The sequence below is a fragment of the Sceloporus occidentalis genome, unplaced genomic scaffold (genome assembly GCF_023333645.1).
Source record: "Sceloporus occidentalis isolate IW3139 unplaced genomic scaffold, rSceOcc1.0.p SCAF_2, whole genome shotgun sequence".
NCBI lineage: Eukaryota > Metazoa > Chordata > Lepidosauria > Squamata > Phrynosomatidae > Sceloporus > Sceloporus occidentalis.
In genome coordinates this window covers 217,008,934-217,033,535 of record NW_028316982.1, presented here as the reverse complement: position 1 = coordinate 217,033,535, position 24,602 = coordinate 217,008,934, and the positions used below count along the sequence as shown (strand labels likewise).

Genomic DNA, 24,602 nt, shown 5'->3' with positions numbered 1-24,602 from the left:
TTTCATTTTGTTAGCTTTGGCCTGGCTTTCTAGTCTAGTCAGGTCATTTTGAATTTTGATCCTGTCGTCTGAAGTATTAGCTACTCCTCCTAATTTGGTGTCATCTGCAAATTTGATGAGTGTGCCCCCAATTCATTGATAAAGATGTTGATAACACTGGCTCCAGGACAGATCCCTGTGGGAGCCCACTGGTCACTTCTCTCCAGGATGAAAAGGAGCCATTGTTGAGCACCCTTTGGATTTGGCTGGTCAACCAATTACAAATCTATGTAACTGTTACTTTGTCTAACCCACATTTTTTGTTTGCAATAATGTCATGGGGAACCTTGTCAAAGGCCTTACTGAAATCAAGATGTACAGTCGGCCCTTCTTATAGACAGATTTTTTATACACGGTGTGGTGATCCCAGGGGTCCACGAAACCACCCAGCCTTTCTGTGCTTCGCTCTTGACCAACAGGGGATCTCCTTGATTCCCTTAGAGTCTCCTAGGTCTCCATTCCCGCTCCCTGCTGAGCTGAATGATACCTCTTGAGATCCTCTATTCCTCGCTGCCACCACCCAGTGAATCTCAGTGAACTATGTCTCCCTCCTCAGCACACACTGGGACTTGCTAGAGGGATTTCTAGTTTCCTTTCTTTGCTAACTTAAGTAATCAGTAACCGAACTAAGGCACGTGCACAGGAGCAGAGAGAAACAGCAGATACTTTTAAAGAAAGGTATTTATTTTAAAGAAATAGAATAGGATAGGAAGATATCATTCATGCAAAGCCTCCTTGCCTTGCAGGTACAAAAAGCACAGTTACAAAGTGTTCATTTCAGGCAAGCTATTAGATAAACATAACAAAACCTAAATGCACTAGCTAACACATTTCCTAGCTACTCACACAGTGATGGGATGTGCAGTTCGTGTTGAGTTTCTGGGTGCAGGGAGCTGGCCCTCCTTTGGGCTGAGCTCCACCTGTATCACTTGTGCCTGCCTCAGTACAGGCAAGATGGAGAACAACTAAAGCATAGGGTTCCCTCCCCAAGATGAGGAAAGGGAGAGACAAAGGACCGCATGGTCGCAAAGGGGTTTTTAAAGGCTTCTCAAGGAATGTTCTTGAATCTCGCGGTCCTACTCTCTGATTGGTCAGTTAGACCTTACATCAGCTATGATGTCAGCTCTCATTAGCATGTACCTCCCCCCAGATTAACCCTTTGTGTTTCTGGAGAGGTCCTCAAATGACTGGAGGGCACAGTCATTACACATGCATTCTAGCATCCACGGTTTGAAAATGTTAAAAAAAGTATAAATTTCAAATATCAAACCTTGATTTTCCATTTTTTATAAGTGACACCATTTTGCTATGTCATTATATTTAATGAGACTAGAACATCCACGGATTTTGTTATCCACGGGGGATGTTGGAACCAAACCCCAGCATATAACATGGGTCCACTGTACTAAATCCACAGCATTCTTTCCATCTACCAAGCTGGTAATTTTATCAAAAAAAGAAATCAGATTTGTCTGGCATAACTTGTTTCTCTGAAACCCATGCTGACTTATTGTGATTATGGAACTGCCTTCTAGATGTTCACAGACAGAACATTTTTGATGGAACATGTTTAATGATCTTCTCTAGAATCTTTTCTGGTATTGATGTCAGACTAATTGGACAATAATTGTTGGGATCCTCTTTTTTCCCTTTTTGAAGATGGGGATGTTTGCCCTCTTACAGTCTGCTGGATCTTCTCCTGTTCTCCAGGAGTTCTCAAAGATTATTGCCAATGGCTCCGATATTAAATTTGCCAGTTCTTTTAATACCCTTGGATATAGTTCGTCTGGTCCTGGAAACTTATGTTCATTTAGATTAACCAGGTAATCCTGTACTATCTCTTTACTTGTGCTGAAATTCTCCTATTCTGTCCTCTGCTCCATTATCCTCACATTGAACACGCTTTGCCTTTTCTGAGAAGACTGAAGCAAGAAGGTGTTGAATAATTCTGCCTTTTCTCTGTCCCCTGTTAACGTTTTGCCATCTTCTCCACATAGTAGCCCTACCATTTCCTTCTTCTTCCTTTTGCTGCGGACATATTTTAAAAATGGTACGTTAGTACTTACCTGAGATACGTCCCTTTCCAGCAGAGAAGGTCCGAGCATCCTGATGTTGGGTAGCTCCGCCTGCAAAGGCTCCTGTAGGCAGGACACAAATTTAAAAACAGAGGCCAGGGGCCCGACCCCGCCTCCATAGGTGGAGCGACCCCCAGAAACCTCAGTCAGTGACCAGCCTAGCGACTGGTTAATCTTGAAAAGTCTTTGCTGACCAGACTTGGCGCCTCGAGAGTCCGTGGCTTGAAGCTCAGAGGAAAAGAAAAGAAAAAGCACATGTGTCTCCCAACCCTGACCCTCAAGCGTCTGCAGGTAGAAAGGGTGGGAAGGATGCTCGGACCTTCTCTGCTGGAAAGGGACGTATCTCAGGTAAGTACTAACGTACCATTTCCCAGCAGAGAAGGGGGCCGAGCATCCTGATGTTGGGATTTACAAAAGCTCTGCCCCAACTAGGGGGGGCCTGCTGACGCTTGGGTCAAGTCAGGGACTATTTGTTGGAGAACCCTGCGGCCAAAAGCCGCCTCGGCTGACTGAAAAATGTCGAGCTTGTAGTGTCTGACAAAGGTGGAAGGGGACTTCCATGTGGCAGCTCTGCAGATCTCAGCAAGGGGTGCATTAGTGGAAAAAGCAGCCGAGGTGGATGCACTTCTGGCGGAGTGTGCCAAAATGCCATCTGGTGGGGATAAATTTAAGGCTTTGTAGCATGCGATGATGCAAAGTCTGATCCATCTTGAGAGCGTCGATGTTGACACCTTTTTGCCCTTGGATCTCGGATGGAACGAGATGAAGAGGGCTTCTGACTTTCTGAATACCTCTGTCCTCTTGAGGTAGATCTTTATGGCTCTGCGCATGTCCAAGGTGTGCCAGGCCTTGTCTAGCTCTCGGGTCGGTCGAGGGCAGAAGGAGGGCAGAACGATGTCCTGAGATGAGTGAAAAACCGAATTCACCTTGGGAATGAAGGTTGGATCTGGCCTCATCAAGACGGAGTCCGGTCTGATGATGCAGAGCTCTTTTCTCACCGACAGTGCCCCTATCTCGGAAACTCTGCGGGCTGACGTTAGCGCTGTAAGGATGAGCGTCTTGAAGGTGAGAAACTTGAGGGACGCCTCCCTCAGCGGTTCGAATGGTTGTATAGTCAGTGCCGAAAGAACCTTGTGAAGATCCCAAGATGGGAATCGGTGTCTTGTCGGGGGCGCCCTATTGGAGACTCCTTTGAGTAACCTCCTAATGTGAGGGTGGTGTGAAATCTTAGCGGCTTGGTCGTGCGGCAGTATAGAAGTGATTGCCTCCACCTGTCTTTTTATTGTGTTGGGTCGGAGACCCTGGCCGAAGCCATCTTGAAGGAACTGAAGAAGCATAGCGACAGTGACTTGGATGAAGTCCTTTTTCTTCCGCTTACACCATCTCTTAAATGACCTGAACGTGTATTCATAGATCTTAATGGTGGAAGGGCGCCTCGATGACAGAATGGACTCGACCACTTCGGAAGAGTAGCCGTAACTAGTTAGCATGTCCCTCTCAATTTCCAGGCGTGAAGCTGAAGCCAGGTGGGATCTGGGTGATGTATCTGACCCTGGGACAGCAAGTCTGGTCTGGCTGGAAGAGGGAGGCTCTGGATTGATAGGCTGAGGATCTCTGAAAACCAGGGGCGTCTCGGCCAAGCTGGAGCTATGAGGATGACCTCCGATTTGGTCCTGCGAATCTTGGCCAGAAGTCGCAACAGAAGCGGAACCGGTGGGAAGGCGTATAGGAGACCCTCTGGCCAGTGGCAGTTTAGGGCGTCGAAGTTTTCTGCCCCCTTGGTTTTGAACCTTGAGAAGAACCTGGGGGTCTTGGCGTTGGAAGGAGACGCAAATAGGTCCAGGATCGGGCGACCCATTGACTTTGTTAAGGACTGGAACACCTCGGGGTGGAGACTCCACTCTCCCTGGTCTATGTCGGTCCGACTTAGCCAATCTGCCTTGGTGTTGAGCTGACCCTGTAGGTGTTCGGCCTCTAGAGACAGAAGGTTGGCCTCCGCCCATGTCAGCAGAGCCTGGGCTTCTTTCATCAGGGACCGCGATCTTGTACCGCCCTGGCGGTTGACGTGTGCCTTGGCGGTGATGTTGTCTGTCCGTATGAGGACTGCTTTGTGAAGAATTGTCTGTCCGAAGGACCGGAGGGCTAGGCGGATCGCCCGTAGTTCTAGCCAATTGATGCTGTGTGACTGTTCCTCTGGGCCCCATCGTCCCTGGGCCAGGTGTGGGCCGCAATGTGCTCCCCAGCCCCGAAGGCTGGCATCTGTGGTGATCTGAACTTTTTCGGTCACCCAAATGGGTCGACCCCTGGAGACTGTTTGGGAGATCCACCACCTGAGGGACCGGCGCACACTGTTGGGAACTAATAGATTGTGGTGTCTCTTCAACGCAATGGCCCTTTGGTGTGGGAGAAGAAGCCACTGAAGGGGCCTGACGTGGAACCTCGCCCAGGGCAAGCACTCGATCGCAGCGATCATTAGGCCCTGTAGGTGAGCGAGTAGTTGAAGGCTGGCTTGAGACGATCGTAGAACCTTCAGTGTTGTCCTCCGGATGGCCAGGATCCGGTCTGGAGGAAGACGGACTGTCCCTGACTGTGTGTCTATTTGGGCTCCCAGGTGGAGGATCTGTTGTTTGGGATGAATGGAGCTCTTTTGTATGTTGATCAGAAAGCCGTGGTCCTCCAGGGACTTGAGTATGGTGGTGGTTTCTCGAATGGCTTGAGTCTTTGATGGTGCCCTGATCAGGAGGTCGTCCAGATAAGGGTGAACATGGAGGCGTTGAGTCCTCCAATGGGCGACTAGAGCCACCATGATCTTGGTGAATATCCTGGGTGCCGATGAGAGCCCAAAGGGAAGGGCCCTGTATTGGAAATGGCGATTGCCATACCTGAAGCAGAGGAAGCACCGGGAGGATGGATGAATCAAAATATGGAAATAAGCATCTTGGAGGTCTAGCGAGGAGAGAAAATCTTTGGGGTGAAGGCTGTCCAGCATGGTTTTGAGGGTCTCCATCCTGAATTTTTTCTTGCAGACAAAGCGGTTGACTGCTCGCAGGTTCAGGATGGCCCTCCAAGTTCCGCTTTTCTTTGGTACCAGGAAAAAGGTGGAGTAACAGCCTTGTCCCTTTTGGTCGTCTGCCACCGGTTCGATGGCTTGAATGGTGAGTAGGCGTTCGATGGCTTCCAGCAGGAGGCGATGCTTGTTGGGGTCGCTGGACTTGGGAGAGGGCACGAACATGTGGTGGGGAGTGCGATGAAACTCTATCCTGTATCCCCTGCGAATGGTGTCGAGGACCCACTTGTCTGCCGTGGATCCCTCCCAAATCCTTGCGAATCCTTGGAGTCGGCCTCCTACTGGAGGGACCCCGTCATGACAGTTGACTCTTTTGGGATGACTTGGAGCTTCCTCCCTTCTTGGGGGAGAAGGGGGGGCGGTTTCGTTTGTTAAACTTGGTGTCTCCCCATCTAGACTTGTTGGGCCTGGACTCTCTGCCTTGAGATTGAGAAGGAGAGAAGGGCCGGGAGGATCGAAAGGAAGATCTATTTTTGAACTGCCTCTTGTCATCTCTCTTTTTTGACGAGGGCAAGGCTTTCTTTTTGTCCTTGCCCTCTATCAGCACTGGGTCGAGGGACTCTCCGAACAGTTTAGTTCCCAAGAAAGGGGTAAAGGCCAAGTTTTGTTTAGACCTAGCATCTACCTGCCAATTTTTGAGCCATAACTGACGTCTGACTGCTATTGCTGCCGCCAGAGCCCTGGCACATTGTTGGACACTGTCAAGGGTGCCATCAGCCCCAAGAGCCAAAGACTTTTTGATCTTATTGATTGTTTGTCTGACCTTGATGTCTGCGTGGGGCAGCAGCTCAAGCAGCTCTCTGGACCACTGCAAGGATGCTCGCATCACTAGAGAGACAGTGGTGGCTGCCCTGATAGCTATGGAAGTTGCTTCGTGTACCTTTTTGAGTGCTCCCTTGGCCCTCCTGTCCTCTGGGTTCCTAAGGGTGTTCTCGCCATCCCTGGTGAAAACGGCCGAAGAAACAAGAGCAGACACCGGGGCATCCACTAGGGGGACCCTGAGACTATCCATGACCCCCTGTTGAAGGATGTAATGTTTTCGAGTCGCACTGTGGTTGGGCCTAGATGCCGCAGGTGCCCTCCATTCGTCCCTCACTATCTGCATGATGTTGTAGGGACATGGGAGCTCCTGAACTGTGGGGAGTGTGACAGGAAAAAGTTCCTCTCCGACCCTGGGGAGGTCAGAGTCTAGAACAGGGGCGGTATTGGGGGGCAGGGCGATGCCCAGGGTTTTGATTGTCTTTTTTAATCAGTGTTGGGTAGTCCTCCGGCTTGAGGAGTCGAGAGGACATGGGGGTGTTCCTGGACGTATCTCCCTCGTCCTAGGAGAGCTCTCCCTCCTCGGATACAGAGGCAACAGAGTCTAGGCTGGCCGGAGGACCCTCGTCCCCCGAGGAGTGGGGTGAGGGGGAGCGTGGCCGTTTGTTAGACTCTCTGGCATATCTGGCCCTCTTGGCTGGGGGGTGATAGGCCTGCAATGTATCTGAGTCTGAGTCTGACTGTGAACCCCGGCTCTCCCTCCCTCCGGACCTAGCGATGGAATGGGCTTGGGCCTGGGGTTCTAAGTGTCTCTCATCGCGGGAGTCCTCTGAGGGTGTGGACTCTCGGGGGGAGTCACGTGAGGCGGCACTAATGGAGAGGCGGCGCGAGGGCTCCCTATTAGGGGAGAGGATGGGCTTGGGCCTAACCCGCTCTGCAGCCACCCGGCCTGGCTTGCCAAGATGGCGGCCCCCATTGGGCTCCGCAAGGTCTCGCGACCCCACTTCTGGGTCGCCCCCAAGATGGCGGCCCCCATTGCAGGCCGTGCGGTCCCGCGACCCTGATTCCGGGTCATCAAGATGGCGGCCGCCATCTCGGGCCACATGGCCAAGATGGCGGCCCCCATCTCGGCCCATGCGGTCAGGATGGCCACCCCCCTGGGCGACCGCGTGGCCACTGGCGCCGGCCGGGGGCCAGGTGATGGGTCCCCCCAACCCAAACCACCCCTGGTGGGGGATAGGGCCCCAGGGAAACCCCCATGGGGAGGCGAAGGGGCCATTTTGCCCGCCTGTGGGTTCGGCCACTGGGCCTCCAGCCGTGGGGGAGGCCTGGAGGCAGGGGCCTGGCCATCCTAGGAAGGGGGGGAAGAGCGGAGAGAGAAAGGGGCCTGTCCCCCAGCCCTGCGCCCTGTTGGGCTGGCCCCGCGGGCCGCCACTGTCGTCCTCCCTCTGGGAAGCCCAAGAGGGGCCTGGGATCTCAGGCTCCCTGGGGGAACCCCAGGGAGTACCCTCTGGCAGGGGGGATTTGCTTACCTCCTCCCCTCGTGTCCATCCCGACGGCGACAAGGGCTCTCTAGCCTCCAACCCTGACCGGGTCAGTCGTGAGGCCCTGGGCTCTGCAGCGGGCTGTGAGGGATCTCCCTCCACCCGGTGCGGCCCAGCTTCCACTCCCTGCTCTCTGTCCACGTGGAGTGCCTCTGGGCGCGCTTCCGGCAAAGCCGGGGCTTGCCCGGGCCAAGTGGAAGCCAGCTCACCCGCTGGCCTGGCCTCTTCCTCACCAGCCATGGGGGGGGGGAGGAAGGAGGGAGTAGAAAAGGGGAAAAAGAGAAAGGAAAGAGAAAAAAAATTATTATTTTTTGAGAAAGGAAGGAAAAAAGAGGAGCAAAGGTAGGTTTCAAGCCAGGCCAAGTCTGGGGAGCCAAGTAGGTTTTTTAGGATCCAAAGTGAGATGCGTCCTACCAGGAGCTAAGGCAGGAAAAAGACTGAGGTTTCTGGGGGTCGCTCCGCCTATGGAGGCGGGGTCGGGCCCCTGGCCTCTGTTTTTAAATTTGTGTCCTGCCTACAGGAGCCTTTGCAGGCGGAGCTACCCAACATCAGGATGCTCGGCCCCCTTCTCTGCTGGGAAAAGCCCTATTTATTGTTCTTAACCTTTCTAGCAAGCCTGAGTTCATTCTGCGCTTTAGCTTTTCTGACTTTACCCTTACATGTGCTAGCTATTTGATGAAGCTCAGCACTCAGACGTTGATATATCTTGTTTTTCTCCCTAAGGGGAATGTATATGTGTCTATATGTATAAGTGCATATAATTCTTTGACCATTGGCTCATGCTTGTCCGGTATTGATGTATACTTTTCAATTTGTGCAGCCTGTGGATCCTTGGAGTGGTGAGAGCAACCATATGTATACTAGATCCTTGCCCTTCCTGGTTAATTAAACAGGCCAGAGGAGGACTGGTGGAATGAATAAGGGAAGTGATTAATGCCTCTTTACAGCAAGGCAGGGTCCCAACATGCCTAAAAGAGGCTGTTGTAAGACCTCTTTTGGGAAAAAAAACTTCCCTGGATCCTAATGTACTATATAATTACAGTCTCCAACCTTCCACTTTTGGGCAAGGTGCTGGAGTATGTGGTGGCCTCCCTATCCGTTCCTGGATGAGACGGATTATTTAGATCCATGTCAGTCTGGTTTCAGACCTGGCTATGGGACAGAAATGGCTTTGGTTGCCTTGGTGGATGACCTACGCAGGGAACGGGAAAGGGGGAGTGTGTCGCTCTTGGTTCTACTGGACTTCTCAGAGTCTTTGACCATGGTATCCTTCTGAGTATCCTCCCTGGGATGGGACTTGGAGGCACTGTTCTGCAGTGGCTCTGTACTTTTTTGGAGGGGCATTCTCAGAAGGTGGTGCTGGGGGATTCCTGTTTGACTCCTTGGCCATTGGCCTGTAGGGTCCCCCAGGGCTCAGTCCTTTCACCTATGCTTTTTGACATCTATATAAATAAACATAAATAAATCATTTAAAATGCATATAGTTATTATAGGGGGCATGACTATTACAAAACAAAAAACTGATGCCTTCCAACAGCCGTTCAGGCTGTTAAGTTACAATCTCTTACCTCTTTAAGTTAAGTTAGAGTATCTTACATCTTTTGAAGCAAATCATAGTGAATTCATAGGGCCCTACTTCTGAGTAGATATGTGTATAGGAGCCCAGGTAATTTAAATTGAATGTTGTATCTCACACACAAATACAAACACGCACCCCCCTCACTAGTCACACATATGCACACACACAAGCACACACACAAGCACACACACATTTATTTGCACATTTTCCCACCACAGACTAAAAGAGAAACGAGTATTGCTTCATCCTCAACTGTCATTCTCTTCTTAGCTACTGGAACAAGCTGCCTGGAACAAGCTGTATGCCAATAGTGACAAAAAGTACCCAGGCACTCTCTGTGCACATGCCAAAGAATGATTCTCTCCTACCTCTCTTGTCCATTTTGATTGGATGTTGGGTTGCTCAGGGGAACACATTCACTGTCTTTAAGGCATAGGAGAGACATAGGTGATCTAATCACCTGTACTTCAGACATGCTTGCTCCTGTAAGTCAACCTTGTCTTTTCTTAAAGGGCCTACAATCCCAAACGAGATTTTTGGCATCCCACTTTAAGTAAAGGACAAGCTTTCCAGCACTCAAATAAAGGACATTCCTTATAATAAAGGACACCTGGCACTCCTGCTTGGAATGTGTGCCTGACACATTAATTGTAACTAGCAGAATAGTTTTACTTATTAGCAAACAAATCTTTGCATCTTCTGACTTCAGAAATGTCATTGACGGTACTTCAGTATGTAAACATGTGCATTAGAATGGGAAAACATGAATTGTATAACAGCTCAACTATTTCAGTTTGAGTTTTGATTCAGATTTCATAGCTGTCAGAACAGCTGCTATGGGACTCATTGAGTCTGTATTTTTCCACACTTGACCTTGATATACAAAATAGCTGACAGTAGTATCAAATGGGAATTGACATGCCATTACTAACAGATCCAAATAACTTCTAGTAAACAAAACACTTAACAAGGATGTTTCAAACTTCTGTTTTCTCTGTTGCTTTGTCTCTTTTTAAAAGGAATCCTCTTTAATGCGATTAATTCAGTCTGAGTGGAAGATTGTAGCAATACAGATAACTAAGTAGCTTATTTTAATATGGCATGGGGCTTATGATGCAGTCCTTAGCTTAAAATGGTATTGAATTACAGAAGGAGACTGTGTTTATTTTACTATTCACATTAGTCAGCCACTGAATTAATTGTAATGAATGCCTTGTTTTTATCGTTGCAAACAAATTAATAAACTATACTGCTTCTCATAGTTCACCTATGGATGTGATTAATGGTCAGCGTTAAAGATTCTGGTATCTTTCAGCAGTGCTAAAACCTGAATGTTTAACAGGAACAGAATTTCAAATTAAAGTAATAAATCAGAATTACTCAACTAAGACCTGTAGCATGCCACACACTCTTCAGCTGGCATTGGGAATATAGCATTTTGTCCCATGTAGTTTTGGCAGCATGCCTCTTTATCAGCTACTGTCTTTCCAGTCACGCTTGTGTTCACGTCTTTGCTACATGCTCTGCTGATTACCTTGGAAAAGGGCAATGCTGTAACTGTTCAACTGACCTTTCAGTTTATTTTCTCTTGTGTAATATGAAACATGAGCTAACAAAGTCTTAGTCTACTGATTTCTAGAAAGAAATCTGTCTCTGTATTTCTACAGCTTTCTTCTCAAATAAGGGTCTTCCCTCCCACCCTGGCATTAACTTATAGCAAGAAATTATAGCTAAAAACTTGTCCACATCAGCATTACTTCAAGTCACAAGCAGAGAAAAATAATCTTGGTTTATATAAACAGTTTTTATATATGTCTGGCTAAGGCTAGTATGTTTGTAATGACCGTGTGTATATGTGAGGGATATAGATGGCAGGAGAAAATTCATCCACTGTCCTTGGAGAATCCATAAAATGAAATGAATACTGATCGAAGAACTGATCCTTTCCAGATCATGCACACTTGATTATCTCTACAATAATTTTCTTAGAAAGTAGGGGTGACTTTCTAGTAATTTAATGGTTTGGAGTTTTGTTTTGTTTTTTGAAAATTAGATTCTTGTAATATGAAAATTCTGTAACACTCTAGCTCTCTAGTATATGCACTACAGATAAATAATCATAATTCAGTTATTATAATGGCATGTGCAAGAACAAACTTTCTGCAACAGACCAAACATCATCTTCATACTGCATTCTGTTGGGCAGATAGATACATCTGAAAAGTACATAAGCCTATCATCAGATTAACTCCTGTTTTATTTCTTGTGCCTCTTTTATGTCAGTCTAATGTGTTCGCCTGTCCCGCATGGTCTTCTCTATTCAGTAGTTCATTCTATGTACAAGCCAGTCAGACATTCTCACCAGGGAGACAGAAGGAAATGAGTACAACTCTTTTTCTAATCTTTGAAATCATTTTAACCTATCAAATGAAAAAACAAACAAACAAACAAATTATTATTTCCAAGCACCCCCCTTTACAAGGGAAAATGCCACCAATGGGAAGGACTCATCAAACCCACAGTGAGCTTCAGACTTTTCCTTCCTGCTGTTCTAATGGACATACTGTATTGTGGAGGAATTGGGCACAAGTTCTGTCTCAGTGACCATACTGATATGCCCGATGTGTCCTATCTATTCAGACGTCAGTGAGAGTGCCTGCTACCTTATTATCTGGACACCATGTCAGGGGCTACTTTGAACGGAGTTGTATGAACAACATGTGCAGGACATAGAGTAGTGTTTCCAGTACTTCCAGTATTTCAACTACATCATACACTGGCTGATTGGGGTCATAGACTCTGGAGAAAAAGGGAATGGGTGGGAAGAAATCTTCGTTTATGCCAGAGATGGGAATCACAGCTGGAGCCAAGTTTGACGTGCACACTCACAGTGGTCTCTCCCATTTGGGGCTGAAAATAACAACTGAAAGTTGTTTCTAGTTATGATTTTTAGGTTTTGGGAGAAAGGTGGGTGCTTTAAATTAATCTGCCACTCCTAGATGTGTCTTTGAACAACCACTGACACTTATATGTGTGTTCCTACTCACAATGTTTGGAGGGTGCAGGTTGGGGACAGTGGGCTGTAAAAAGTCGGAGAGCCATATGTTGGCCACTCCTGATCTACATGATAGCTCCTCAAGTCTTAAAAGATGGCTCTCTTCCAAACTAAACTTATCCAGCTCCTCCAGCCATTACTTCTTATGTGTCTAGGCCATATACCATCGTTACTGTTTTCCTTTGAATATTTTCCAGTTTGTCATTTATGCTTTCCTGAAATTTTGGCCTATATCTCTAACAATTGCAATAAAGCTTTGGCTATAAAGATTTTTAAGATAGAGCTTTCAGATCACTATGGCTTCCAAAGATCACTATGGCTTTTGCTGTCCTCCAGACTAGACATTTTGCTGCTTCTAAGTGAAGTTTACAGTTTCCATTATAAGCAAAATGAACCCCCAGATATTTCAAACTGTGGCATTGCTCAATCTAATGGTCATCCAAGTGCCATTTATGAAGGTACTTCTTCTTAGATAAGTTATTAATAGTTAATAAACTAATTCTCCCAATTGCAAATCCTCTTTTGCTAAGAAGTCTCTTCAGTCCCAACAACAGCAACATTTTATTTCTAATCTGCTTCAAGCCTTGGGCAGCCACTATACATTTATAGAGCTGCTGCAACAGAACAGGCAATTGTTTGTGTTTATGTGTGATAACGTTCACCAAAGATTGTGTGTTCTTTTGCCTGCTTAGAAAAAAACTGGACTTTTGGGTTGGAGGGATTTCCTCTGCTTACTTAGGTGGGGAGAACAATTCGAGTCATCTTATCTGGAAGGCGGTGGAGGTTCTCTAACCTGAAAATGGTATCTGATTATTTATGCATTAAACCTCTTCAAAACTGATGGGGTCCAGTATTCTCACTAACTTTGTGGCTACCTCAGCCTTGTTGGAACACATCCCTCTGGTCTTCAGTGATTCCTTATGGAACTGGCTTGCCTCATTTACTTGAGTCTCAATTTACACCATGAATCCAGGAGCACAACACTGATCTAAACTGAAATCTTGACAGTATTTAATTTGAAACAATTTGCTCCCTGTGAATCTATATGTTAGCTGCAGATGCCTTTCTAGTTATAATGACCATTTATTTTCTGAAATGAGATTTACTAAATTTTATAATGTTATCATTAGAAATACATATGTAAATGGCTGTCACTTGGGTGCCATATAGTTTTTAGCAAATATTTACTGGCTTTTTAAAATTACTTTTTTTTTTAATTTGAAGAAAGTATTAATATGCTGCTCAGTTAGTACATTCTAATTACTTATTAGTGTTTACATCTCTACCAGAATTAACAGCTGCTAACTGGAAATGTCAAGAAAATACTTCATTATTGTGGCTTAATCTGTTCAGATATTTTTCTCTTTCTGCATGTTTTTAGTTGCTAATCAGAACATATTCATATAGTGGCTTGTTCCTTATGGCCAGGGCTCAAACAAGTTTGGGTGTTTGTCTGGGCGTTGGTTGTCAGGTAGGATGTCATTTCATAGAACAATGTTATTTTAAAAAACAACAACTATGACCAAGAGTTTTTAATATACTTTGGACGGATCCTGGTTGCTTGAAGTGGTACTGCAACTGCTAAACATTCAAAAGTTCCCAGGAAATAAAATCATTATGTATATGGATGAGGGTGGGGAGAATGAAAATATTCCATCCAAAATGGTTCAGGAACAGGTTTTTTGAGTGTTGGGAAAATGAGATAAGAAGTATCCTGGATGTGCAAGAATCTTTGCATTTCAGGACTTATGCCATGTGAAAAATGCATGTGGGTGTGTTAGTGCAGAAAATGCTATTTTCTGCACACACAAAAACCCACAAGCATTTTTAACCAAAAACCCCCAAAACCAAAAAACAAACAAACAAACAAACAAACACCCCCCCCCCAAAAAAAAAAAACCAAGGAAAGAAAGAAATGAAATAAGCATGGCACTGCAAATAGTCTTTAAAAACTACACCATTTTTAATTAAATAATAATAGGATTTATTTATATGCTTCCCAATCACTGGGAATCCGGGCAGCTTACAACAGAGAGGATAATAGGTTTACAATATAAAAAGACATGACACAAAAGGAGAAGGGAGTGGTGGTGGGGAAGGGGATCAGGTCCAGCATTCTTCTTTCCCTCTGAGGCCTGGACCAAGGCAGATGGACTGCAGGGAGGGCTCGTCTTCTTCAGGATAGCCCTGGTGGAGCTGGGCCTGCCTGGTCAACTCCCTCATAGGCCGGAAGATGACAGTTATGGAGAGAAGAGTCTCTTCTTCCAGGCTAGCCCTGATGGAGCTGGGCCTGCCTGGTCAACTTCCTCATTAATTTTTAATTACATTAATTTTTTGTAACAGCTTATATATTCATTCTTGACTGCAAGAAAAAAATTTGCAAATATTTACATGCATACTTATAAAAGATTCTCTGACAGAGTATCTAAATTCTTAGTGTAGGGATGTATACTTCATAACTATAAAAAAAACCAATCTAAGCTGCAGAGCCAAAAACAGGTTGGATCACAGAAGTGAGACGAAGGAAAGAGGGATTGAAATTCAGAGATATGAGGAAATGATGAATGGCCAGAGATATGAGTCAAGAAAAAAAGTGGGACAGAAGCAAAAGATGTGTGTTGGTTAGAAGACAATGAGAAAACAACGACAAACTGAAAGACTTGAATTTTGTGAGATGAAGCTGCAAGTCTCCTGTTTAATCTGGCATAACTGCTCTTCATTTAAGAGTTGTTAAATAGGATTTCCTATAATTGTGGATTCTGTTGTCACTTTGGTATTGTGACCTGATTCACCCTGTGAGGGCAAAAAAGGTTAAGCAGCAGCATAGGGCAATAAGAATTTCACCCATTGATTAGTTCATTCAACCATTCCTTGGCTTTTGCTTCTGGCCTGTATTCAAATGATTAATTTAAGGCTTGCAATTTAAATTCATCTGACTTTATTTCATATAATCCTCTGTTGTTTACTTATTATTGAAATGAAGTTATATGAGCTGCTTTCAGGGCACTGTGTAAGTAATCCAAAATGAAAATTTAAGTGAAGAACTGAACCAAAAAAAGTTAACCAGACTCTAGTATAAAAAATATTTCTATTAATGTGTATTCCCTCTATAGTTCAACAAGTATTTAGGGCAAATACTTTCATAGTAACTGTATTGAGTACAGTTCCATAGTACCTGTGTTGCTCCTTCAGTTTAGCCTGTAAATGGTTAAGGGGAAAAACGAGTCTGTTAAAAGCATGACAGTCTCCAAATATAAATTAATATATAAATTCAAAGGATTACAGTGTACAATGCTAGCTGAAAGAGATCTTTCAAATATAGCCTCCTTGTAAGTGAGGTTGCCATATCCCAGTTCTCTAAATCTCAGGAGATTATATTGTATAATATGGACATTAATTTTTTATTATTTTGCATAATATGCAAATTAAAGTCCTGAATTGTGGCACTGCTTGCATGTCTGACACTATGGGCCTGAACATACAGGCCAAAATAAAGCTGCTTCAGGTCACTTTGGAGGTATGCTGTGTAAATGATGTATGAGTCCTACGAGGCCAGAAGCCATGCCAAACCTGCGCACTAGTCCTTAGGACTTTAGCATGCCTTTGACGCAGTTTCCGGCCTCTTAGGACGCATGCATCATTTAAACAGCATACCTCCGAAGTGACCTGAAGCAGCTTTATTTTGGCTTGTCTGTTTGGGCCCTTTGTTTCAGCCTTTAAACTATTTATGAAGTAAGCACTGATCTGAAGACAGTATAATGTAATGGCTAGAGTGCTAGATCAGGAACAAAGACATCCCAGTTTAAATCCATCTGGTCATAAAGCTTACACAGGCGATTATCACACAGAGCCTTACCGTCCCTGAAATGTGGCTAAATTTTCCATAAAGTGTGCAGGTGTGATAGCCAATCACACTTGTCTCCCATAATTTAATCATCATTGAGGCATCCCGCTCCTCTTCCATCATCAAAGCATTTGTGGAGCAGCCATTTTTCAACAATGGAAACTTCTGTTATTGGCAAAATGGCTGCTCCGCGAATGCTTTGATGATGGGAGAGGAGTGGGATGCCTCAATGATGATTAAATCATGGGAGGCAAGCATGATCGGCTCTCACACTCACATGCTTTATGGACGATTTAGCCATGTTTCAGGGATGGTAAGGCTCCATGTGATAATCGCCTTAGCAATATTTAGCATTAACAAGAAGGTAGAGGAGTAAATGGAAAACTCATCGTTTAGTGCCATCTTTGCCATGAACTCACTGGATAATACAGCCAACCATTGGGCAGAGTGATGCAAAGGATTGGGAAATGTGACCTGCTCTTTTCCCTTCTTTTTTTTTTTTTTGGGGGGGGGGGAAGACCTCTGTTTTTTCTTGGCCTTCTTCCATTCCTCTGTTTTCCCTCATGCTGCTCTGCCTGTTCCTCTTTGGCATCATTTCCCTGCCTTCCACCTTGGAGGCAGAAGTGTGCTTGCTTGCTTGCTTCTTTATGCTCCATCTCTTTTTTTCTTCTCTGCTCCTTGACTCATTTCATGCTGCTGCCAGCCTGCCTATACCCTGTAAAGCAGCACAAAATGCTCCTTTAACCGATGGCAATTGTACACTGATAGCCAAGCATCTATAGTGATGCTGCTACTGGAACCACAAAGCAACGAACAGGGATACAGGGAAGAGCTGAGCTGAGCTGAGCTGAGCTGCACTGACAGGGGGAGGAGAAAGGCAGGAGAAGAAAGCAGGAATAATAGATAGCAGTGACTTTTGACCCTCCCACCTCAGTCAGCAGGTTTGCCCATTAGGTGCAATGTATGGGCAATATTGATGTGTTGTGAAGTATAAAACATTCAAATTAATATATAAATATTTTGCAAAGTATATTAAAAGGTCTTATTATAGTGAAGCAATTCTCACCTCACTTGCCAAGGCTGCAGTATCACTCATAATTGGGCCTTTCTTTTGATACAGATGGGAACTGACTGCTATATTCCTGTTTTCGTGTTGTTTTCTTTGTCATGTTTGGACATTTTTCTTTGAGTATTGGCATACCCCTCAAAAACACCTGTAATTAAGTTACTAGATGCTAGTGTCCATGTATTTTTTTAAAATACATACATAGTATTTAAAAATTACTTAGTAAACACAATTAATACAAGTTATAAGTTATCTAAATAGTAATTTATTCAATAAAATATTTTTTTTAAAAAAACATACTCAGCAAGCACAGTTATAGCTACTACTTTGCTGTAGTACCTTCATTTCCAATAGCAAATTGTAAATTTCCCTGTCACCAAAATATGGTCCTTAGTCTTCTAAGTGGCTGCTGGTGTTTTTGGACATATTGGAATTGAATTCATGGTTAAAGAGTGGCCAACAACTTCAATATAGTTGATATAAATCTGTTTAGTGAAATGCCTATAGAGATTGGTATCCCATGTGGAAACTGATGAAGTGAGCATTACTAGACAGATGTTTGCATTCTGTTTCTCATTCTCCCTTCCCTACTCTCTGGGATAGCATCACAGTTGTTGCTCCACACCATGATGATGGATAAGCACATATTTGCAGCAGGCGCCTGGGGTATTTTGGTCGATAGTTTGAGTGAGCCCTGCAGCTGCAAGGCAATAGGCTAATACACTAAAGGATAAAAAAACCAGAGTCAATATATACAAGTTCTCTAGTCTTCTATGGCTATACAATACTGACATACAATTCTTTTCCCTCTATATCCTGGCTATAAGAGTATATTTTGGTGACTTTAAGATGTTTTCTAAGAAGACTATAGGGAGAAGTTGGATGTGAATAGAGTGCAGATTATTTCTTCAGTGGTTAAAATAATATTGATGTTTTTCTGCAAGAAAATTGTCATGACTTTAATTTTGTCCATTTATATTTATAGACCTAAACACTCATATCATGGCATCAAATTCAGATATTTTTGATATGATAATTCAAGGCTGGAGCTGTGATTAGGAAGTGCTTATTCTTCTTGTGGTATACTTACGTTGCCTTAGCCTAACATTACTCACTACCTAAATCAGAAAACCAAAGTACATATCTGAAAAGTCCTTGTACTTTGCTGAAATCTTTCCCCCCTTTCTTTTTGTCCTTTTCGTTATAGCTTTAAATAAAATACAGACACAGTGTATTTTTGGGCATCAAGGGGATACAATGTAAACAAGTATTGATTGTAAGCCTGAGGACAGGGAACCGTCTGAATAACGATCTGTAAGCCGCTCTGAGAGCTTTTAGGGCTAAAGAGTGGAGTATAAATATAGTTAAATAAATAAATAAATAAATAAATAAATAAATAAATAAATAAATTTATATCCTACTTGTCCACTACAAGTAGTGCTCAATGCTGCTAATAATAACTTAAAAACAAAATAACTGAGTTTTAAAATGTTTGTTAAAAGTCACACAAAATGCATGTCTCATTTCAATAAGCTCAAATGAGTCTTGGTGGGCCAGGGATAGGTGGCCTGCCTGTTGGCCCAGTGTAGAGAGCCGGCTGTCTTGGGAGTGGAGCATGGCTATAAAGGACCTGCCTCTGTGGTTGAACACAGCATTTTCTCAGTGAACATGACACTTGTAAATGGCTTGATTCTGAGTTAGGATTTTGTACACAGCATAGCAGTTCCCTTCCTGTGATCTATTGAAATTAATAATAAAGAAGGAACAGAGCCCGCAACAGTTGAGTACTAGAAAGCTACATAAATAAACTTTAATAATAATAATAATAATAATAATAGAGGGCTCACATGGGAAAATGTAGTTTTTATGATATCCTGTTCCCAAGACATTTAAGGCTTCAAGAGGTCATGACTGGAGCTTGGAAAAGTTGCTCCCAGAATGTCTCAGAATGTCCCAGCCATCATGGAGTTGGGGACTTTTGAGAGCTATAGTAAAAATGTAACATTTCCAAGCTCTGGCATGGTGAGCACTGAAAAAATTGTTCAGAACAGGATTGGTAGGCAGTGAAGGCACACATGTTCCCTGTGACCCCTCCTAGTCAATCATGGTTTTACAGCTTTCTGGACTAGATGTTTCTGAACTTTCTTCAGAGATGGCTCCCACGTAACATATAATTCACATTGATTGTGGAAGCATGTGGGTGTTGATTTCCTAAAAACCCAGACAATTTTTTTGAGAGTTATGTATTGTAATGCTTTGTTATCTTGCTATGTTTTGACATTCTTTCCCCATTAAATTGTCTTCCACCTTTTTTTATTTGACTTATATTTTATGCAAATTAAATTGCAACAAGCTTTAAAATTCCATCAACTGTCACACATGTTTGTTGAGAAGGCAACTTTATATTTAGATGCTTTTGTGTGTGAGAGTGTTTATGTGTGCTGTGTACTGCATAATAAGAGCACCGACTCAAGAGGTTACAAAAATATTACATAGTTTGATGTGAAAACCCACAAGCAAATTTCCCAGAAGTAATGCTGGGCTTTCTGTGTGTAGGACCAAGAGGATTAAGTGAACATGCCCACTGTCCTTGCTAGTCGCTTCTTTGAAATGTTTATTGAGTGTGAGGTAAACATCAGTCTGTTCAACAAAAGCTGTTGAGAAGGTTTAACCTTGCAAGTAAAAGGTAATATAATCAACAAGAATAGCCAGCAAATGAGACTTAAGGAGCCTCTTAATATAATGCTTCTAAAGTGACTTTCTATACTACAGCTTTAAATAAACCCAAGACTGTTTCCCAGCAGTGGCATTTTCCCCAAAGGTGCAATATCTTAGTTGTCACTATGATTGATGTTTCCTTTGAACAAACGACCCCTTTAAACTAGATAAAACTGAGTATCTTACAATAGAGGTGCCATGCTCTAGCTTTTGTTTTATGAAGAAAAACTGTTCTGCAAGGAAAGTGGGGGATGTTATGATGGCTGTTGGCTTTAGCATAATTCTCATCTATTGAAAAATATAGTTATTTTAATAGCTGGATTCAGTGAAGTGTCCCATAGCAGATAAAGTGAAGGGGAAAAAATCACTTTGTAAGCTAAAGTTCTGGATATAGCAGAGCACAATATATAAAGTGCTAGAATGAAATAAATCTTAACAAACATTTAATCTTATGCCAAAATATTTTGGTAAGCCTCATCACTTAAAATAAATTTGTTAATACTTTTAGGGGAGGGGCATGATTGTTGTTGTTCTGTGCCTTGAGCTTATTTCCAACGTATGTTGACCCTAAGGTGATCCTGTGTGATAATGGTTTCCCCCCAGTATCTGAGCAGCACAGGTAGCCTTCTTCCCAGGTAAGAAAGGGTTACATTATGTGATGAGTTTCAGTTTCATTTTAATGGGGCTCAGAATCACAGAGGTGAGGAGAGTGCACTTGCCCATAATAAGGGCAAGGGACCACAAGGGACCACAAGGAAGAGAACACTTAACAAAGGGACGCTTGGGTCAGGGGCTCCTGTGCCACCTGGGGAAGCTGGTTGAGACTGGACAAAAGGAGTGCAGACTATGAACATCAAGGACTACAAATCCCATCCGATCATGAGTAGAATAGGAAAATGTATTAGCTAGCTTTCTCACAGATTTTTATTAATTTTCTGGCTTGGCTGAAATGATCTAATCTGTCTGTAACTTGTAACTTTTAAGTGTGCCTGAAGGAAAGGAAGTCCTTCACACAAAAAGATATCTTTTTGAATATTTCTTATGTAGAAAAAAACTTTTTCCTTTAAAAATACTTGTGTGTCTCACACTACTTTTTCACGCCCCCTTGCTCAGTCTCATTTTCTCTCCAGGGTTAGGAGGAGGAATATCTGCAGCAGCAGAGACAGAAAGTGCAAGTGGAATCCCAGCAATGTCACATTGAGTTGCTATGCAAGAGGAATTAAAATCAGTGGGTGGTGGGAGCTGAGATAGGTTCTCTCTGGAGGTCCCATTTGGGTCAGGAGAAGCAGAAAGAGGGACCTCAGAAGCATTCTGAGTCAGGGGCACATAGTCACAGGGTATTCTTGACAAGATTTGTTCAAAGGATCTTTGCTGGTGCCTTCCTGTGAGTATGAAACAGTATAACTTGCTCAAAGTCATCCAGTGGATTTCTGTGGACAAGTAGGGATTTGGACCCTGCTCTCTAGAGTTATAATTCAATGCTCAAACCACTACATCATGTTGGCAAACATTGTACAAGTATTGAAATCTGAGTCTTACTAGCTTTGTACTGTATATGTCTTGCTTGCTTACCTTTCTTTAAAACATTTATTGAAGGTATGGTACATTTCATCGCATCTTGAAGAGTGTTGAAGATGCTGAAGGTGGCCTTGACAAATTTACAAAGAGTTACCTAACATTTGGAGTCAACAAATTTGTGGATGGTGGAATATACTGTAAAGAATGGGCTCCTGGAGCAGAAGCAGTGTTTCTCACTGGAGACTTCAGTAAGTATTTTCAGCTACATACATTTGTTGTACTATCATGACATATCCACAAGTTAGATCTGTTTTCTTGGCTGTGCTTACGCAGTTTAATTCTTTCAAAATAAAGAGTTGTCACATTCATAGCTCAGACCACAAATCTGAGTTGTTGCTAAAATCTTGAAAATATTTCAGAAATTACAATTCTGTCTTGACAATTGGATTTCCTGGTCAAGACTATTCCAAGCCCTGAGATTTCAATGCCATAATGAGAGATCCAGCTGACTCCTTGTGAGGTCAGTAAGGGCAGGCTGGATGATACAAGAAAAGTTACAAGAGGCAGCCTCTGGTGAGATCATTAAGCGTGACACACTAAGTACCAACCACAATTGCACAGTGTATACCATTCAGATATAAAAATAAACAAACACCAAGTCTAACAAATGAAGAAAATATATTTCAGTAATTAAGAAACAGAACTTAATAGTTCAACTAATGAGCAAAATGCTTCAGCTCCACTGGCTGCCACTTTGTTTCTGGGCACAAGTAAAAGTGCTGGTTATGACCTATGTGGCTCAGGTCCAAGCTATTTGGCAGACCATAAAAAGGTGATAAATCAGCAGGAGATAATGACAGTAAAGAGCTCTCTTAGAAATATTCAGATAGCCAGTGGGGCCAGTGGGATTGTGAACAAACCTTGAACTTAGGTAGTGTTGTGACTTAATTAAATGTGAATCTTATGTGTGCTGTGTTTTATATTCAGTTTAGTGTATCTTATTGTGAAAATTGTTGCCTTTTGTTATATGCTGGTCTAGGACCATAATAATTTATTGATTGAACTGTAAGGTACAGAAAATCATGCCTTCATGCTTGATGTTGTTGTCAAGTCCTTTCAGACTTATGCTGACCCTAAAGCAAACCTATCACAGGATTTACTATAGCTGAGAATGTGTGACTTGCTCAAGTGGGTTTCCATGGCCAAATGATGAATCGAACTCTGGTAGTCCAATGGCCAAAGCACCACACCCTACTGGCTCTTCCTTCCTAAATATCTGCTTCGAAATCCCCTGTTTCCTCTTCATTTTCCTGGGTATGCCCTAGAATTGTATATAAAGTGGAACATCACAGCTTGAAAAAAGGAGTTCAGATTTACTAGAACAATACAAGTATGGTCCAGAATTTTGAATGGAATGAGATCAGCTGAGAATGTTTCTCGTTATTGCAAAAGTGAACAAATGGATAAATGTGGGCAGCAGAACTTTATTATACAGGCCAGAATACATAACATTCTAGTAATCAGGTTGAAAAATAGTAAAGGTCAAACAAGCAGAAGCAGAAAAAGAAGAGCACAAACTTGAATGTTGTTTCTTAAAATAAATACAAGATTTGACAAGAGAATCAATCCAATGGGAAGAGAGAAGTCAATGATGATACTAAATGACAACATGCACTCAGGAAGGTACAACATAATGTTTAACATGGAATAGGAAAAGTAGAAAATGATAGTTTTCCCCTCCTAAATAATTGAGTGTCTCATTCCTACTGAATTTCAGATAGCACCATGTCAGACCAGATATTCCTGAAGGGCAGAGAGAAAGTAACAATAAGCAGAATAAAAATATACAGGAGAAATGCAATCTTGAAATGTTTTGTCATAAAAATTCAAATATACTGAAAGCTAAAAGAGTGAATAAATTTGTAGTTTGTGAAAAGAAAATGGATCAAGAACAGTGGATGTGAAGATCCTCCACAGACTGAGTAAAATAAAAGTCACAGGCAAATGGTGAAAGAACAACTAAACATACAAACAAAGCTAATTGAAAACTGCCCATAGGGACTAGGAAGAGAAACACATGAAAGAGATTCAAAGGAAGCATCGGCATCTACAACAATAAGGCTTGATTCATTACTAAGAAAACACAAATTTATGGAAAAGGTCTTACTGTTTTTAGAGTGAAAAATCGAAAACCTAGACTGAAAAGGAGTAAAGAAGTGATTAAAGATGTTGAGAATTAATAAACCAGTTAGGGGGAGTGGGGAGACAGAAGCAGAGAGAAAAAAAAGGAAAGAGAGATTTCCAGATGGAAGCAGATTTGTATATTGCCTTCTGATTAGAAAGTGTTCACATGGAATGCATAGCTAACAATGAAATTACAATAACACTGATAACATTGTTGTATTTATTTTACAGGCAGATTTATAAATTACTATAAGAGTGTGACATAGATGCTTTCATACAGTATGTACTATAGTCTGACATTTTGGGTCACTGCATTTATCATTTCGTTTGATTTGGATAGCCAAAAGAGTTCACCACTTTCAAAGTTTGAGAAAAGACCTTTCAGGACTGCTTGTGGTTTCAAAACAATACAACATATTGTTTGTGTGCTGTACTGTTGATATTCATTGACTTTGATGTTCAGTTAAATACCAAATAAAATAATACAACAAACAAACAAACAATTTGAGATGGAAGTATGGGCAGCCTATGGTCCACATTAGGGAAGAGGGTCATTTGGACCATAGACCATCCTGAATGGAAGGTGTACACTGCCTGTCCCTCTCCAGACATATAAGAGAGCTGCTGTACCACCTCCTTTGGCCATGCTGATTTGAAAATAAGATTTAAATTCTATTTACCGTATATACTCAACTATAAGTCAAAAAATGTATGCCCCAAAATGAACTCCAAAATCCTGGGTAGACTTATGGAAGGGTCAACGAGTTAATGCCAATAAATTTTGTGATAGAAGAAGTGCCCACCTTTCTCTGTAGCCTTGTAATGGCTCCCCGTTTGAAGCCCCGGCACCAGCCTCCGTTTGTTTCAGAGAGGCTGCAGCCAAGCTCCCAGCTCCTCCATTCCCCATTGGCCAGGCAGGGAGGAGGAGCTTTCCATTCAGCCATGCCAGGAGGACTACAGAGAGAGCTGTGGAGGAGGAAGGCAGAGAGGCAGAGCCTGGTAGGACTCTCTGAAGGGAGAAGGAAAGAAGGAAGGGTTTCCCCAGGGTTTGGCAAGGTTTCTTCAGGGAGGGGTTGCCATTGCATCCTCTGAGGCTGAGAGAGAAGGACTTTCCCTAGGGCTTTGCAAAGAGAGGGGTTGCCATTGCCACCCCT

At 43.2% G+C, this 24,602-nt stretch overlaps 1 protein-coding gene across 2 annotated transcripts in view; it reads left to right on the top strand.

Annotated features, from left to right (window-relative positions):
• The window catches only part of LOC149319688 (1,4-alpha-glucan-branching enzyme-like), a 215,543-nt gene that overhangs the window by 41,146 nt on the left and 149,795 nt on the right, over positions 1-24,602 (top strand). For both annotated transcript variants that reach the window (XM_089512205.1, XM_089512204.1), the window contains exon 2: positions 21,343-21,512. In XM_089512205.1, coding sequence (XP_089368331.1) covers positions 21,343-21,512 — 170 coding nt within the window. The remainder of the gene's footprint in view (positions 1-21,342; positions 21,513-24,602) is intronic.